The sequence below is a fragment of the Trachypithecus francoisi genome, unplaced genomic scaffold (genome assembly GCF_009764315.1).
Source record: "Trachypithecus francoisi isolate TF-2019V2 unplaced genomic scaffold, Tfra_2.0 Lachesis_group6, whole genome shotgun sequence".
In the NCBI taxonomy this organism is placed as follows: domain Eukaryota; kingdom Metazoa; phylum Chordata; class Mammalia; order Primates; family Cercopithecidae; genus Trachypithecus; species Trachypithecus francoisi.
This window is the reverse complement of record NW_022681471.1, coordinates 120,761,480-120,779,384: the sequence shown is the minus strand read 5'-3', so window position 1 is coordinate 120,779,384 and position 17,905 is coordinate 120,761,480. Positions and strand designations below refer to the sequence as shown.

The 17,905-nt window shown below is 38.4% G+C and overlaps 1 protein-coding gene across 1 annotated transcript in view; it reads left to right on the top strand.

Moving 5' to 3' along the window:
* The window catches only part of GLRA2 (glycine receptor alpha 2), a 221,914-nt gene that overhangs the window by 69,304 nt on the left and 134,705 nt on the right, over positions 1-17,905 (top strand). The window contains 4 exon segments of the mRNA XM_033201540.1: positions 7,424-7,506; positions 10,222-10,359; positions 12,066-12,107; positions 12,110-12,279. Coding sequence (XP_033057431.1) covers positions 7,424-7,506; positions 10,222-10,359; positions 12,066-12,107; positions 12,110-12,279 — 433 coding nt within the window.

Genomic DNA, 17,905 nt, shown 5'->3' with positions numbered 1-17,905 from the left:
TGTCCATCTGTGTGTCTCAGCAGTCTCTCCAACAAGTTTCTTCTCGCTGGTGGCATTTAAAATTACAAACTAACATCTGTATCAAAGAGGATACAATATTTATCATTGGACAGTCACTGAAAATTATTAAGTACATATATGAATACAATTATATGAAGTTCCACATGAGACATACTCTCAGAGCAAAACCATCCCATTTCTGATTGGTTATTTCAAATGACAATAAAACAACGGTTTTATTTGACGTTTCATTTTAGTATGGGTATTTTGCTAAACTTGAGCAGTCAGATGAAGAATCGAAAGCAAAATGTACACTAGGGGATTAGAGACAGAATTCTATTGGGGTGGGACAAATGTCAGTTCTGAGGGTCAGGAATACTTGGATTCAAATCCAATTTTACTAAGTGACCATAAAAAGTCATTTAACCTTTCTTTGACCTGCAGTTTTCCTCAGTTCCAGATTCATATAAATGTTCAATGAATGTCTTAATTATCCCTGAGTTGGCTGTAGGATAAAAGGGAATAAGTAAGGGTGACAATGCCCCTTACCTTCCTTAACACATACGTATGGACATACTTGTACTATTCAGGCTCCACTCACTTTCCACACTTAGTCCAAAGCAGATGGATACTCTCCTTGCCTTGAGTTTCCTCTTTTTGGGAGACATGTAGCTTATAACAGAGGTGACAGTTGCATCTACTTTCAGATAATAGTTTAGCTGATGCTGTTCCTCCCCTTTAGCTGCTTGTTAAAAGCAAACCGAGGAATTATGCTTGGTTTCAAAGTGTTATCCAGTCAAGGATGGACCATCCTATCATCTGACCAGAACTCCATTCTCTCTCCAACCTTTGCCACCAGAAACAGTGGTCAGTAATTCTCTACCAGTTACCACAATGGAAGTCTTTTTAATGCAGCAAAATACCAGCCAGGTAACACAATTTTACTCTCAGTTGTCAACAGGTACGAGGTTACTTTGGTTTTCTCAAAACCATATCTGCAGTTCATAAGCGTGCTTACACATGTCTCTTTCCCCTTTTTTAAAAAGTAAAATAAAACATTTTAAAAATTGCTACATTGTACAGTAACTTTCTCTTTTCCTTCACCTCCATGCCACTATTAAATATAATACTAGACACATAGTGACAATGAAAAAGGCAGTTCTCATTTATTCTAATGTGCAGGCTACATTTTACCTTCACCAATGTTTGGATATATAAATAAATACTAGATGTGAAATGACTTTGAAATGTAAAATGTAATTAAGATGTCGGGGAGTATTGATTATTTAAATCTTTGGTAATTTGAGCTCCTTCCTCTGATGGTGTTCAATTTATCACTCTTCTATTCAACACCTTCAAAACATTTTCATCCAGGAAATATCAAAGCATTTGGGGAAAATTTTAGCTGCAGATTTATCAGTTGCTCTCCAAGTTGAATCTAATCCACATTTGGACTTAATTAACATGGGCCAACCATATGTGTGCACACTTTCTGAAAGGACCACACACAGATGGAGCAGATACTGTATTTTTGTCCTTCCCAGCTACTATTGCTCATTGCATATGGGTATTTTCTATGATGCCTTTATGATATTTGGTAAACATGGACCTTCCTGCTCAGCCACTGGGATTTTAGTCAGGGGAGAGGAAAACAGCTAATGAGCCAAGCAGTGTTGCCATTTATCTCCTCCACATCCCAAGGTCAACAGGAAAGAAAAAAAAGAAAAAACAGCAAAAGTGCCTATTTGGAATTAGTGGAGAGGAAAGCATCTAACCATACAGCTCAGAACCAACCTGGGGTTTAGGTCCAGCCTTAGACAATATTGAAAAAATGATGTGTCTCTAGTGCCCAGCCACATTTTTCTGAGCCCTGTTTTTCATCTAGTTTCATGTTTCCCTTTGATTTTCTTAGTATGACAGTCTGCCCTTGGAGATATCAATAGGGAATCTGGGAATCTATCAATTCATTTACACAAAGAAGGAAATGAGTAACAGTACTTGAAACACATTTCTCTTCCTAGCTTTGCATCTTAATAGTCAAAGAAGCCTTTAGCTAAATGTTTATTCATTTATTATATATAGCAGCTAAGAGTTGGAAGGTGTTTGAGCAAGGATGTATTGGGACCTTTGTGGAACTCCCAACAATTTATACACCATTAATTTTTCAAACTTTGATTAGGTGGAAAGCCTTCCCAGGTGCAGCCACATCTGTGGCTGCCCATGGACCAGGTGACAAGCTCAGGGCTGGAGTAGGCAGGACTCTCTCTGTGCGTTACATGATGTAAGTTCAAAGTAGCCATTTCATCACAGAGCTTTCAGAAATGGTAAGTTAAAAAATTTCATTCCTTGCCTGCCTAACCAGACTTGGACCAATGCCTTTTGTTTTCTGTGAATAAAGATCCTCATGTGGGTACCTCAGGTTCGATTCAGGAGCATCAAGACATGCTTCTCTGATAGACCGAAAGGGCCCTCTAAGGATCCAGGTCTGTAAGAATAGATAGCCTGCTCTACCCAATCACTGAGAGTGCTTATCTAGGTCCCAAGGGAGTAATTAAAGGGCCTTTATTTGATTCTGTTCAGGTGTGTCTGATTCACATCCTCAGAAGGATTAAGTGGGAGAGTAGCAAACAACTTCGAAAAGTTGAATAATAAATTGAAACTATTAGGATATATATCTGCAATTCTGATATTAAGTTGTGATCTCCTTCAAGAGACACACTGTCTTATTTTAGGTGTCTGGTGCCTGGTGCCCAATAAATATTTGCCAAAATATTGCTGAATGGATGTATAATACTACATTACAGCCCAGATGGAGTCCTGCTTAACACCAATCCCTCCACCCTAGGACCTAGAGCTAGTCTTCCCATGTACTCTCTTCTTTATGACCAGTACCATGAGATTTTCTAAAATTTTTGTTGTGGTTCATTCAATGCATGTTGCAGCCACCTCCCTAACTTCTTTTGAAATTTCTTGGTGGCCTATTTTCCAGACATCAGAGACAGTAACCTGATATGCTGCCATCACCCTGAGTAGAGTTCACTGCCTACTTTTGGCCTTTGCATACTGGCATGTGTTAAAAGGCATGATGGTCTTGGCTTCTTCTCTATCTCACCTAGAAACTGTCCTCCTACCCCTCTTAGCAGCTCTCCCAGTTTCCTAGCCACATCTACCATATTCTTGGTTGCCAGTGGACTGATTTTGGCTTCACTGCCCTGACTTAACCAGTATACCTCTCCAATGTGACTGAACCCCATGATTATCACCCCTAACTTGTATCATTACCCCTAGTCCAATCACTTAGCAGCCTACTTGAGGCTAACTATCCTACCCTAATGTTGAGAGGCTGAGGGAGGAGAATCGCTTGAACCTGGGAGGTGGAGCTTGCAGTGAGCCGAGATCATGCCATTGCACTCCAGCCTGGGTGACAGAGCGAGACTCCATCTCAAAAGGAAAAAAAAAAAGAAATAATATTTCCCAAAGGAGTGCTACTGTTACTAATTGTAGACCCCTTTCTTAAAACCTTCACCTTTTTGGCTATCACATAACAGAAATCAAAGTCATCCCTCAGGATATGCTGAAGTAGTACTCGTTAAAATGTGCTCCAGGACACCAGCATTGGTGTAACCTGGGCTGCTTATCAAGAGGGCCTGATAATCTGCATTGTGACTAAGCCCATCAGACAATGCTTATGCCTACCAGAGACTGAAACCCACTATACTAAAAGATGTTTGATCAGTCAACCAGCCTAGCAGTGTTTTTGATCCCAGTGATTTCCTAATCTTCCCTCCCTCTCTCCATGTGTGGGTTGTATTCATGATGCACTTTTAACTTGACTTCTAACTTGCCCCCAGGCTAATTTCACTTAAGGTCTGGGTGGGTTAAGATGACACTCTTGTTTGATACTTGATGCATCCTGTCAAATCTCCCTGACACTAGAATGTCACATGGTTCAGAAATTTCAAGGTACAATTGGGAGGAAAGATTCAACGGATCAACGTGGTACAGGAAGGCCTTCCTTATGTTCTGAGTGAAAGAGTGGATAGTGTTCTAGGACGTTGGATGACAAAGCCCTGTGGAAGCAATAGATGTCTCACCTATCTGCCCAGATTGCCAAGAAGTTCCTATTTTAAGAAGTGTTCCTTGCACTTAAAGTTTTCCTCATATTCAAGAGGGTAAATTTACCTATAAGAGGAAATCCTTCAAGCTGGTTGCCTTCACTTATAGTTTATAATCACAGAGATGTTGAGCAGGATGGGGATGTTTGTTGGGGGAGGCCCAGAGATTTAGTCAAGATCAAATAGCTCTTTATGGGTAAGCCAGGTCTGTCACCCAGGTTTCTGGGCTGCCGGGAGAGGCTGGAGGAGTTTTTAAAACAACAAGCCATGAGAATTCTGGGTGTCTGAGGAAAAATGAAAGGGGTATCCCTGAGCAGGTACAAGGCAACTAAGGTGTCTATGACCAACTCTGCTGGCTTCGTACACAAAGGAGGATAATAAATTGGTAACAGATTATTTTCCTAAGGAGGAAATGTGAAATGTGGTAGTGTGAGAAATAATAAAGGGAATTTGATGTGGATTAAAGCTGTATTCAAATCTAACTTTGGTCACTTACTGGTTTTATGAGTTTGGGAACAAAGCTTAAACTCTGTGAGCTTCCTAGAAAGGAAATTAGAAAAACAAAGAAGAAAAAAAAAAAAAATAACACTGAGTTCTCAGCTGAGACAAGATTCAGGGATAGGGTCCTGCTTGTTAGGAATTTCTCTCAGTGGGGTCTCCCATGCTGTTAATAGTTTTGACTCCCAAACTGCAGAGCCCCTCTAAGATAGTTAGATCTGCCACAAAGGCAGCAATAATTGTGTGTGAGACCTCTGCTTCCTGAAGAAATGTGAAAAGGTCGTTTTGCAAAACAATCACATTCAGCAAGCCTATGATTAGGAATATTAAAGTTGGGTTGTTTCCAATAACAAACCAATATGTAGTTGAATTCTGTGATGTTCTTAAAAGAACATGTTCTTTTAAGCTGTGTTCATTTTCATTATTATTATTATTTTTGATTTTTTAAAAGTAAACTTTTCAAAACTATAATGAAATTTCCAGATTTTTGGTTTTGATTCACTGAAACCAATTATCCACATACCATCTAGTTATTTTCATATAATGAACATTTTTTTAAAGTTTAATTTTAATTTTTGAATTGAAATTGACAAATTATAGTTTTATATGTTTATGGGGTACAAAGTGATGTTATGATTTATGAATAGAATGTGGAGTTACTAAATCAAGCAAATTAGCATATCCATTCCCTCAAATACTTATTATTTTTATGGTGAGAACACTTGAAATTTACTCTCTTAGCAATTCTGAAATATACAATGCATTATGATTTACTATTTTCACCATGCTATGCAATATATCTCCAAGAAAGAAAAATTTAGTCCTTCTGTCTAATTGAGGCTTTGTTTCCTTTTGCAGTGCTATTCATAATAGCCAAGTTATGAATGAACATATTTTTGTATGATGAAAATATTTATTTCTTCTTTGAAAAATAGAAAAAAATAGATTCTCATTATGGCAATAATAATTTTAAGCTCATGGAGCCTTTTGAATTTTTTTCACCCTTAATAAGGTGCCAGTTCTGGTTTTTTTCTTTTTTTTTTTACACCGAACCCAGTTTGTAATCTTTTATCCCTCACCTCCTTCCCACCCTTTCCCCTTGAGTCCCCAAAGTCCATTGTGTGATTCTTATGCCTTTGCATCCTCATAGCTTAGCTCCCACTTACGAGTGAGAACATATGATATTTGGTTTTCCATTCCTGAATTACCTCACTTAGAATAATGGTCTCCAATCCCATCCAGGTTGCTGTGAATGCCATTAATTCATTCCTTTTTATGGCTGAGTAGTATTCCATCATATATATGTACCACAGTTTCTTTATCCACTTGTTGATTAATGGGCATTTTGGTTGGTTCCACATTTTTGCAAGTGCGAATTGTACTGCTATAAACGTGTGTGCAAGTATCTTTTTCATATAATAACTTCTTTTTCTCTGGTCGGATAACCAGTAGTGGGATTGCTGGAACAAATATAGTTCTACTTATCTTTCTTTAAGGAATCTCCACACTGTTTTCCACAGTGGTTGTACTAGTTTACATTCCCTGTAGAAAGGTTCCCTTTTCACCACATCCATGCCAACATCTATTATTTTTTTATTTTTTTTGATTATGGCCATTCTTGCAGGAGTAAGGTGGTATTGCATTGTGGTTTTCATTTGCATTATCCTGATCATTAGTGATGTTGAGCATTTTTTATGTTTGTTGTCCATTTGTGTATCTTCTTTTGAAAATAGTCTATTCGTGACCATAGCCCAGTTTTTGATGGGATTGTTTGTTTTTTTCTTGCTAATTTGTTTGAGTTTATTGTAGATTCTGGATATTAGTCCTCTGTCAGATGTATAGATTGTGAAGATTTTCTCCCACTCTGTGGGTTGTCTGTTTACTCTGCTGACTGTTCCTTTTGCCATGCAAAATAAACAAAAACATAAAGTAGGGGAAGGACACCCTATTCAACAAATGGTGCTGGGATAATTGGCAAGCCACATGTAGGAGAATGAAACTGGATCCTCATCTCTCACCTTATACAAAAATCAATTCAAGATGAATCAAGGACTTAAATCTAAGACCTAAAACTATAAATATTCTAGAAGATAACATTGGAAAAACCCTTCTAGACATTGGCTTAGGCAAGGATTTCATGACTGAGAACCCAAAAACAAATGCAATAAAAACAAAGATAAATACGTGGGACTTAATTAAATAAACCATCATCTTTAAATGGGTTTTTCTAGCTCAAGAACGACTTGCTCCAGAATTATCAAAATTCTAGAATAAATGCTAAAATATATTGTTAACCTACCCATGTAGTAAATGAGAGGACTGTGGAGTTAAGCATTTGCCCATTTGATGTAAGAAGAACTAGCACTTACCATGATCAGTTATACTTATTACATCATTTCTGTCCTTGAAACAAAGTTCAAGGTATAATTCTAAAATAGTATAAACTTTATATCTTTTGGGCATTAGTGTGGGTAAGAGTCTATTGTTCTTGTTAAGTGATATCTCAGTGGTCTTGTTTATTCTAGTACAAAGCTGAGAACCACCATTTTTGGGGAAGGAGGGAGAATCAGAGGCTGGAAGATGAAAAACAGAGAGTAAGAGGTTATGATGAAATACTACAATATTTTTAAAAAATTATCATCAATGACTGTTCTTCATTTTAAAAACAAAAAGCACTGCCCTGAGTTGGAGCTTAGATTTCATTATTTGAATCAATGTCACTTTGCTTAATGCCAAGTGTCTTTTGTTTGTTTCTCAACAAGTGGACTTCTTAGATCTAAAAATGGTTTTTAATTTTTTTGTTTGCTAAGACTCACCTTGACCCTATCCTGTCCCATGGACTTGAAGAACTTTCCGATGGATGTCCAGACCTGTACGATGCAGCTGGAGAGTTGTAAGTCACCACTGTTGAAATGACTCCCTGCTTATTTTAACCAATGACCTGGTTCTTTCAGTATGTGATTAAAGAGAAAGGACCCTTATGACTCATTCCCTATATACTGACGAACCCCCAACATCCTAATGGAAAGACAAACCAAAGTGTGTGTGTGCGTGTGTGTGTCATACAAAATCTCATTATCAATACAGCATAGACAACCTTTCAAAGTAAAATGCAAAATAACTTTCCTTTGTCCCCCCCAAGCCTGCAAAATAGCCTGATTTAGTAAGCTTTTCATTGAAATGAAAATGTCTCCTGGGAAAATTAAAATTATTAGTCATTAAATTTTTATAGTGAATCACTCTTTAATCAGAAAATTGAATTTCTTTCCATCTTATGCCCGTATAGACCATCACCCCAAAAGGAATTCTGGCAGGATGGGATAATTGCTTGAGAACAAGACATAAGGACCTTGGCCAGAGGAAGGTGTAAGAATGAGGGGCATGAGATGAGATGGAATAAGATAGAATAAGAGGCATTTCTCTTAGATAAGCAGTGGATACACAAAACCATGATGAAGCAAGTAGAAAAAGGCCATCTACTTTGTCCCCTTTATTACCTAACCCTGATGCCACTAAAATCTTTGACATGTGTCACCATAAGTTGCTGATGCCTTCAAGGTAACAGGATTTTCAGTTAAGAGACATGAATTTCTTTCTGGCTTGGTCTATCTGTTTCTCTGTTTGTAAAATGCAGAGAATAATAAGTGCCACTGACCTACATGGATGTTAGGAGATTTAATGAGGCAGGGGCAAGGAAATACTTTTAACTTCTTGGTTTAGAAAAATAATATGTGTAAAAAGACTTATCTATTATTTAAAAAGAGGTAGTGACAGGGTTGGTTTCATTCTGATCATTTAAAATCACTATGGATTTTCCTTGAAACATCCCAGAGAAATAAACAAAATGATGAAACCTCTTTAAGAAGTTGTCATAGATAAAATGAAAATTTCTGATTTAAAATAGGCCTATATATTTTTTTCCTTATCGCTCCTTCTCTTGAGAAGAAAGCTGAGAAAAACATTTTCTTACATAACGATTCCATCTTTCTATTTTCTCTACTGCTCCAAAATCTCCCCTGACTCAACCCAACACTTTTATTTTTTCTGTAAAACAGTAGCCATAGCTGTCAACTGATGCTCATCCAAGGCTTAGAAAATTTGAATTAGTAATAAGCTCAGTCCTGGCATGAATAATGAAATCAAAGAAACATCATGTTTACCACTAACTTTGGATGTGAAGGGTGGGAATTATAATTTTTTTCCTTTTCTATCCCATTATTACTTTCTTCATCCCTACCTCCTTACCTCTGCTGTCTTCCCCATGCTGGGGCTTCAGGGTGACTGACAAGAACTTTTATTGTGGTGGCCAACGAGAAGCTTAACAGACAAGAACATGGGGTATTTTGTGAGCTTAGAGTACTATTTGCTGGAGGTTTCCAAGGTGTACCCATACAGATAGGGTTTACCATTCTCTTTGAGGATCATCAGTGCTTGTATAGGGCTTCTTGTATCTCCTTGCTTTAAATGTTCTTCTTCTTCTTTTTTTTTTTTTTTTTTTTTTTTTTGGCTTTGTGTTGAAAAGGTAGTCCAAAGAAACAGGAAAGTAGATTACAATTAAACTTGCCATTGATTTCTGGGTAGCTTTGGCGAGTCACTATCTTGCAGTAAATAAGAATAAGAATCCATAAACTTAAAAAAAACATGCTGAGGTTTTTGACCACCCAGGACCTCACATAACATCCTCTGTCCTCATCACTCTTATTTGAAAAGTTCAAATATTACAAACAAAGGGAGAAGGTAGAGAAATGGTGCATGAAAGAAGAGTAGGCTTCATTTCTAGGGTAGACAAAGATCCAGAAACAATTGACAGATGATGACCTAGCTAGCAGGAGCCTGGAGACTAAGAGCTAACTTTGGATTACCAAACTGATAACAATCTTATTTTGGATGATTTGAGTTATATAACAATATGATTTTTCATAATAGGTAATCTGTTTTACTTCATATTAATAATTGTGACGAGTGGGCCCATTTAGCAAGACACTAGCACAAATGAATATTCTTAATTTGCATATTCCACAATTTCCTCTTAGGTTACCTGCCAATAGTCTTCCCCATTTGCTAAAGTAGAAGGACTTTAACATAAGCTTTCTGAATGCAAAGCTAATAGACCCTAGGAGAAGGGCCAAGTCTGCAATGGGAATATTTTAGGCAGGCCCGTGATGAATTCATTCTCATTTAAAAAAAGAATGGTTTTCATTTGAAGTACTAAGACTGGCACTGTGGATTGGATTGTCTTATTGAATTGCCAAAGCCTCAGCTCTTGCAAGTAAAGACAATCTTCAAAGGATTTTTATGTTTGTTTACTTGTTTGTTCTTCAGAAAGAGTTAGTGAATAAAAAGGCAGAAATCAATAAACTTTTTAGATTCCATTCTTTCATTACACAGAAAAAAAATCCATCCATAAGTAGCTTTCTGTCTTAAATTTCTTTGGCTCCAATGACACAGAGTTGTAGTGATGATTGCAGCTCTTTTATTAAGAATGCTGTTGAATTGACTGAGCATATGTCCGCTTTAGATGGTTTCCTTGTTTGTTTCTTTACATGGGTAGACTTTCAAGCTTTCTTGGAAAGCCATATTCAGTTTTCACTATGATTCTTTACCTCAGTTGGGTACACGATGAATGACCTGATATTTGAGTGGTTAAGCGATGGTCCAGTGCAAGTTGCTGAAGGATTGACCCTGCCCCAGTTTATTTTGAAAGAAGAGAAGGAACTTGGCTACTGCACAAAGCACTACAACACTGGTAAGTGTTGTTGTTTTTTTTTTTAGCTGTTAAACACAAGTGAGCTCCATTTGCAGCTTGGAGTATATATCTCATTACTTTAATGCTGCATATTTACCAGGCAAATAGACCTATGTGGCATGGACCTGATTTGACTCAAAACTCCCTCAACAGATAAGATTCCTATACTCTCTGGAATAGGTCAGCAAACACAAGAGGTAATTCCTCCAGAACATAGAGAGAAGGAGAGAGGATTTAGGATCTTTTGCTGTTCCCTAGCTGACCATCTGTTGTCAAATGAGTCTGGGGAAAGGTGTAGAAAACCTCATTAGTGGTGCAAAAAACACGAATTCTGGCTCCTGTCTGGCATCCGTTCTTGCCATTGGATGCTTAGGTAAATTTGCACCCTCTGCCTTACTGTCTTAGTGCCTAGTGGAAAAGAGGGACAATAACACAGGTCTTCGTAAACCCAGAAATAGAGCTGTTGTGTTCTTCAGTCCTAGATAGTAATAGAAGTTTGGATGAAAGTCAGCTGGCAGGAATTCAGCTGGCTCTAAAGTCATGTGTTATCAATAGTACTGACAGACACATGGGGTTGGGGGACAGGTGGTGGAGGAAGAACTTGAGGTGGTAGCAACAAATAGGCATCTGTTGTTTTCTGGAAGATTTACCTGTCCAGAAAAGTTGATGGTTTTTCCCAAGAAAAACTATGGTGTTTAATACCATGCAAGCTGATCATGGAGAGACAACCAAGACATGATGGTTTGTCCAGTAACTGATCTAGGTCCCTTGCTGGGGAAAACAATTTATGCACACTTGTTCCAGCGGCCAACAGTGATACTTACGAAGTAACCAAAACCTGATTCCAAGGAGTTTTTTTTTTTCTGACCAAGAAGGATTCAACCCTATGTCTTGTAATCTGTATGGAATAAGCAAAATTACCTTCTGGGGTTCTAACTCCAAGTCAAGTAAGGAGAAAAAAAGTGGGAAGGGGTAGGAATATCTATCTTTTAAATGTTAAAAGTTTTAATGCCTTTATATGACCTCCTTTTTACAGGGAAAGAAACAATGTACGTAGTTCCTACGCATATGCTAAATGTACTGAAGCAATTACCCAGAAGGCTAGGAAATTTTTACAATGACTAGATTATACACTGGCTTATACAAATGTACATTTTTCTCTTGCTATTAATAACACAATGATAGATACACAGTTCTTTAAATACTTGTAGTTTTATGTAAACTGTACTTCTTTGGAGGAAATGGCTTCAACTATTACACAGTGTATGTCGTGTGTTACGTATTATATGCTATATAGTATATGCTATTGATATAATATACTATATATTACATATAACCCCACAAAATTTGAATATTTTATTTCCACTGGTAATTTTCTGTCAGTCTTGTAAATTCTGAAGCTCTGTCTAAAACAATCAAGCTGCAGCAAGCACAGATTTTAAAAATTAAATATGCCTTATGGTTTTGGTCCAGTGACTCTTTAGATCACACATTCTCACACTATTATTATCACTATTATTGCACAGTAATTATTTCTATTACTGGTTCAGTTGGAGAAGAGTTGAATTGGTTATGTAGGGTGAACATTTTGTGCAATCTTCCAAATCCATCTGCAGTAGTCTTTTTTTTTTTTTAAACAACGTGGGATAGTGGAATTGGAAATCTAAATTCAGACTAGACTTTAAATGATCATTTACTCCTTCTAGGAAAGTTTACCTGCATTGAGGTCAAGTTTCATCTGGAACGCCAAATGGATATTATTTGATCCAGATGTACATCCCAAGCCTGCTTATAGTAATTTTGTCCTGGGTTTCCTTTTGGATAAACATGGATGCAGCCCCTGCCAGGGTCGCACTGGGCATCACCACAGTCTTAACGATGACCACCCAGAGTTCAGGCTCCAGGGCATCTCTGCCAAAGGTAAGAAGTCGTGCTTGATAACATTTGACATGAAAGGTTCTCAAAGGTCTTGTGGGCTGGAGAGTTCTGTGAGGACAGAAATGTCGGCCACTCTATGACACTGTCGTAGATAAGAATGCAATAACAGGACAAAAAGCTGAGTTTGAGAGAATCAGGGATCTGGGAACATGGGGAACCCTCAAAATCATATCATTTAGAGGAAAGGGAAATCAGTATTGAGAGTGAAGAGAAATGAGTAGAGGCGGAAACATGGCTTAGACATTCTAGAAAGCCCTTGAGTGCTTTTGACCTCGGTTGTTTATGAGCCATGAAGCGTGCAAGAATTGGAGTAAGACTGATGCAACTTAGGCCATATTTTCAAGTATTTATTGGTGAAACTATTGCAATTCATATGTTCAATGAAGTCATTTATAGTAATAAAAATTTGAATTAGGCTCCTGGAAATTTACACAGAAGAGCCATATCAATGAATATATGTAAGAAATTAATGTACAGTATTAGGGTACAGCAATCTGATATATGAAACATTGCTATGCCTTAATTTCCTTTAATGGCTGATATGCTACTATTTTTGAGGGACACAGTTACCTAGAGAAGGAACAGTAGAGTCATCCAAAATGGTGAAAATTCCTAGAACTGTGGCATGGTGACAGAGGAGTGTGGGATCGATATCAGGGACATATAGACATTTTGTAGCACCTCAAATAATAATCCATAAGTGGCTGTGTAATCTATTTTTTATAAAAAGCAGGCCATCTGCATTTGTAAGTATTGCTTAAGCAAGTAATGATAAATGTCCCACTTTTGAAATGCTCTAGCACCCCATAAGTGTGCCTTTGTGTGCTTCCCCATTCCACTGAGTACAATGAGCCATTGGCTTCAATTTTCCAGAATATGAGTTCAATTTAGGATTCAGTGTACATTGTCTCATACCGGTTGATCAGTATCTCCAAAATGCATTTCAGAAAAATAACGAAGATGTAATCCCATATTTTTGCTGGCTTGAGTTTATGTTTGGTTGTGCTGAATTTGACATAATGAGAAATGTTAGACCATGTTCCACATTATTTCCCATGTCCAGAATATAAGATGACATATGGAGGAGGTCTGTGGTTATAATAGAGGTGGGCTGAATACTGGAGAAATATTTACACAACTTATTAAGTCCCACGCCTCCAAAGATAAACATTAGGTTTTATATGGTCATGGAGAAAGGAATAGAGATATCTCTAATACTTTTTTATCTTCTAGAGTAACAAATAGTGTAATGTACCTGTATTATTTTTCTATTGGAATACAGATGTCAGAAATACTAACAGCTTTTTAATCTGTATAATCAAAAATCAATTTTACCCTAATAGCACTTTTAATCCACTCTGTGCCCCTCCTAAACAGGTCATTTGCTTATTTCTTATTAGTTATTAGCTACTGCCATTACTGCATGCCATGCCATTAAACCTCAGGATGTACAAACATATATTTTACAATTTAATAGACAGCTAAAATACTGGTGACAAATTGTAAGCATGTAACGTCAAAATATAAGACATTTAGCCTCCAACTGTTCATTGCTATGAAAAGAGTAGTCATTTATCTCAAAATGGGAGTTTGAGTTTTATAAATTTGTTACTCATTTTATAAAGCTGTTATGATTCTGCATCAATGGTCAAAACTTGCTAAATAAATGTTCACTGATCAGTGATCTTTGTATGTAGAGGCAATCAGGAACTCAGATAAACCAAAAGAGAGTATAATCAAAAATCATTTTATACTTGGCTCTGAACTCATGGTGGTTATCCTTTTGCCACCATTACGTTTATCTTCCTCCATGTACTTTTCTTATGCTGTTATTAAACATGGTTGGCTTTCAACTGACCATGAGGAAATGTAACTTATGTAGATGATGGTGTGAAACAAATATGGGATAAAAAGTGAGTCATGGAAAATAAAAATTGGTCATACAGTTACTTATACATGTGCATTCATGTAAATACTCATTTAAATTTATAAACACGGCAATCCCTGACCAGATGCTCCACTGTGGTGATTGTACATTTCCTGCAGGGCCTCCTTCAATGCCCTGTACAGAGTACACATGCACATTACACTTTAAAAGTAAGATGTTTGTTATAGAAAAGATAGAAAACACAGAAAACATGATTAACGTTAACCAACCATTAAATAACTGTTGTTAAGATTTCGGTGTATTTCTTTGAGTCTTTTTTTCTGTGTGCATTTATGGGCAAGCCCACTCACATGCACACAAAGAAAACTGAGATCAAACTTTTACACCATCTTAGATATTTAGAGTTTTCTTTTTGCTTTTGTAAGTATGATAATTATAAGTACATTTGCATAAGAGTGTTTGTAGCCCACTGTGTTCTAGATAACATATATATAGTTTTTAATTTTTAAAAACTTTCAATGAGAAAAAAGAAGGGACTGAGCATGTTTAGAGTGAATGAGGGAAGATCTATGAGAAGATATTTGATGGGATATATGTTCTATGCAGGCAAGAACTTTGTCTTGTTCATTCTGTTAACTTCAACACCTAGAACAGTATGTGGCTTAGACTAGACAACCAATACATCCTCATTGGACGGATAAATTAATGAACAGCCATGTTCTCCCATGTGAGGCCATGTTGAAGACGTTAGGTTGGTGCAAAAGTAATTGTGGCTTTTGTCATTAACAGTAATGGCAAATATTGCAATTACTTTCGTACCAACCTAGTAGATTAGACTTGAAGCAGAATCCGTGGGTAAAAGTTATACAGAAAAGTATTTGAGTTTTAATGTACAGAAGAATCTCATAATAATATGACATGTACTATAAAGGACTGGAATTTCTCTACAGTATGTCTCCCTTTCCAAAAATTCTTAAGCAGACTTTGCGAAGTTAAGAATATATGAACAAATTTACAAGAAAGAAAGAAAAAAAACAATCCCATCAAAAAATGGGCAAAGGACAGAATAGACACTCCTCAAAGAAGAGATTTATGCAACAACAGACATATGAAAAAATGCTCATCATCACTGGTCATTAGAGAAATACAAATCAAAACCACAATGAAATACCATCTCATGCCAGTTAGAATGGCGATCATTAAAAAGTCAGGAAACAACAGGTGCTGGAGAGGTTGTGGAAAAATAGGAATGCTTTTACAGTGTTCGTGGGAGTGTAAATTAGTTCAACCATTGTGGAAGACAGTGTGACGATTCCTCAAGGATCTAGAACTGGAAATACCATTTGACCCAGCAATCCCATTACGGGGCATATACCCAAAGGATTATAAATCATTCTATGATAAAGACACATGCACACATATGTTTACTGCGGCACTACTCATGATAGCAAAGACTTGGAACCAACCCAAATGTCCATCAGTGATAGACTGGATTAAGAAAATGTGGCGGGGGCGGAGCAAGATGGCCGAATAGGAACAGCTCCAGTCTCCAACTCCCAGCGCGAGTAACACAGAAGACCGGTGATTTCTGCATTTTCAACTGAGGTACTGGGGTCATCTCGCTAGGGAGTGCCGGACAATCGGTGCGGGTCAGCTGCTGCAGCCTGACCAGCGTGAGCTGAAGCAGGGCGAGGCATCGCCTCACCTGGAAGCGCAAGGGGGAAGGAAATCCGTTTTCCTAGCCAGGGGAACTGAGACACATAACACCTGGAAAATCGCGTAACTCCCACCCCAATACTGCGCTTTAGGAAACAGGCACACCAGGAGAATATATCCCACACCTGGCCGGAGGGTCCCACGCCCACGGAGCCTCCCTCACTGCTAACACAGCAGTCTGCGGCGATCTATCCGCAAGGCAGCAGCGAGGCTGGGGGAGGGGCGCCCGCCATTGCTGAGGCTTAAGTAGGTAAACAAAGCCGCTGGGAAGCTCGAACTGGGTGGAGCTCACAGCAGCTCAAGGAAACCTGCCTGTCTCTGTAGACTCCACCTCTGGGGACAGCCCACAGCTGAGGTCCAATAGGGAAAGCAGCGGGGGCGGTGCAGAGGCGAACGACTCTGTCTGACAGCTTTGGGGAGAGCCGTGGATCTCCCAACGCGGAGGTTGAGATCCGAGAACGGACAGACTGCCTGCTCAGGTGGGTCCCTGACCCCTGAGTAGCCTAGCTGGGAGACATCCCCCACTAGGGGCAGTCTGACACCCCACACCTCACAGGGTGGAGTCATCCCTGAGAGGAAACTTCCAAAGGAAGAATCAGACAGGTACACTCGCTGCTCAGCAATATTCTATCTTTGGCAACCTCTGCTGCTGATACCCAGGCAAACAGGGTCTGGAGTGGACCTCAAGCAATCTCCAACAGACCACAGACAGTCCTTCTGACTGTCAGACGGAAAACTATCAAACAGGAAGGACACCTATACCAAAACCCCATCAGTACGTCACCATCATCAAAGACCAGAGACAGATAAAACCACAAAGATGGGGAAGAAGCAGGGCAGAAAAGCTGGAAATTCAAAAAATAAGAGCGCATCTCCCCCTGCAAAGGAGCGCAGCCCATCGCCAGCAACGGATCAAAGCTGGTCAGAGAATGACTTTGACGAGATGAGAGAAGAAGGCTTCAGTCCATCAAACTTCTCAGAGCTAAAGGAGGAATTACGTACCCAGCGCAAAGAAACTAAAAATCTTGAAAAAAAAGTGGAAGAATTGACAGCTAGACTAATTAATGCAGAGAAGATCATAAACGAAATGACAGAGATGAAAACCATGACACGAGAAATACGTGACAAATGCACAAGCTTCAGTAACCGACTCGATCAACTGGAAGAAAGAGTATCAGCGATTGAGGATCAAATGAATGAAATGAAGCGAGAAGAGAAACCAAAGAAAAAAGAAGAAAAAGAAATGAACAAAGCCTGCAAGAAGTATGGGATTATGTAAAAAGACCAAATCTACGTCTGATTGGGGTGCCTGAAAGTGAGGGGGAAAATGGAACCAAGTTGGAAAACACTCTTCAGGATATCATCCAGGAGAACTTCCCCAACCTAGTAGGGCAGGCCAACATTCAAATTCAGGAAATACAGAGAACGCCACAAAGATACTCCTCCAGAAGAGCAACTCCAAGACACATAATTGCCAGATTCACCAAAGTTGAAATGAAGGAAAAAATCTTAAGGGCAGCCAGAGAGAAAGGTCGGGTTACCCACAAAGGGAAGCCCATCAGACTAACAGCAGATCTCGGCAGAAACTCTACAAGCCAGAAGAGAGTGGGGGCCAATATTCAACGTTCTTAAAGAAAAGAATTTTCAACCCAGAATTTCATATCCAGCCAAACTAAGTTTCATCAGTGAAGGAGAAATAAAATCCTTTACAGATAAGCAAATGCTTAGAGATTTTGTCACCACCAGGCCTGCCTTACAAGAGACCCTGAAGGAAGCCCTAAACATGGAAAGGAACAACCGGTACCAGCCATTGCAAAAACATGCCAAAATGTAAAGACCATCGAGGCTAGGAAGAAACTGCATCAACTAATGAGCAAAATAACCAGTTAATATCATAATGACAGGATCAAGTTCACACATAACAATATTAACCTTAAATGTAAATGGACTAAATGCTCCAATAAAAGACACAGACTGGCAAACTGGATAAAGAGTCAAGACCCA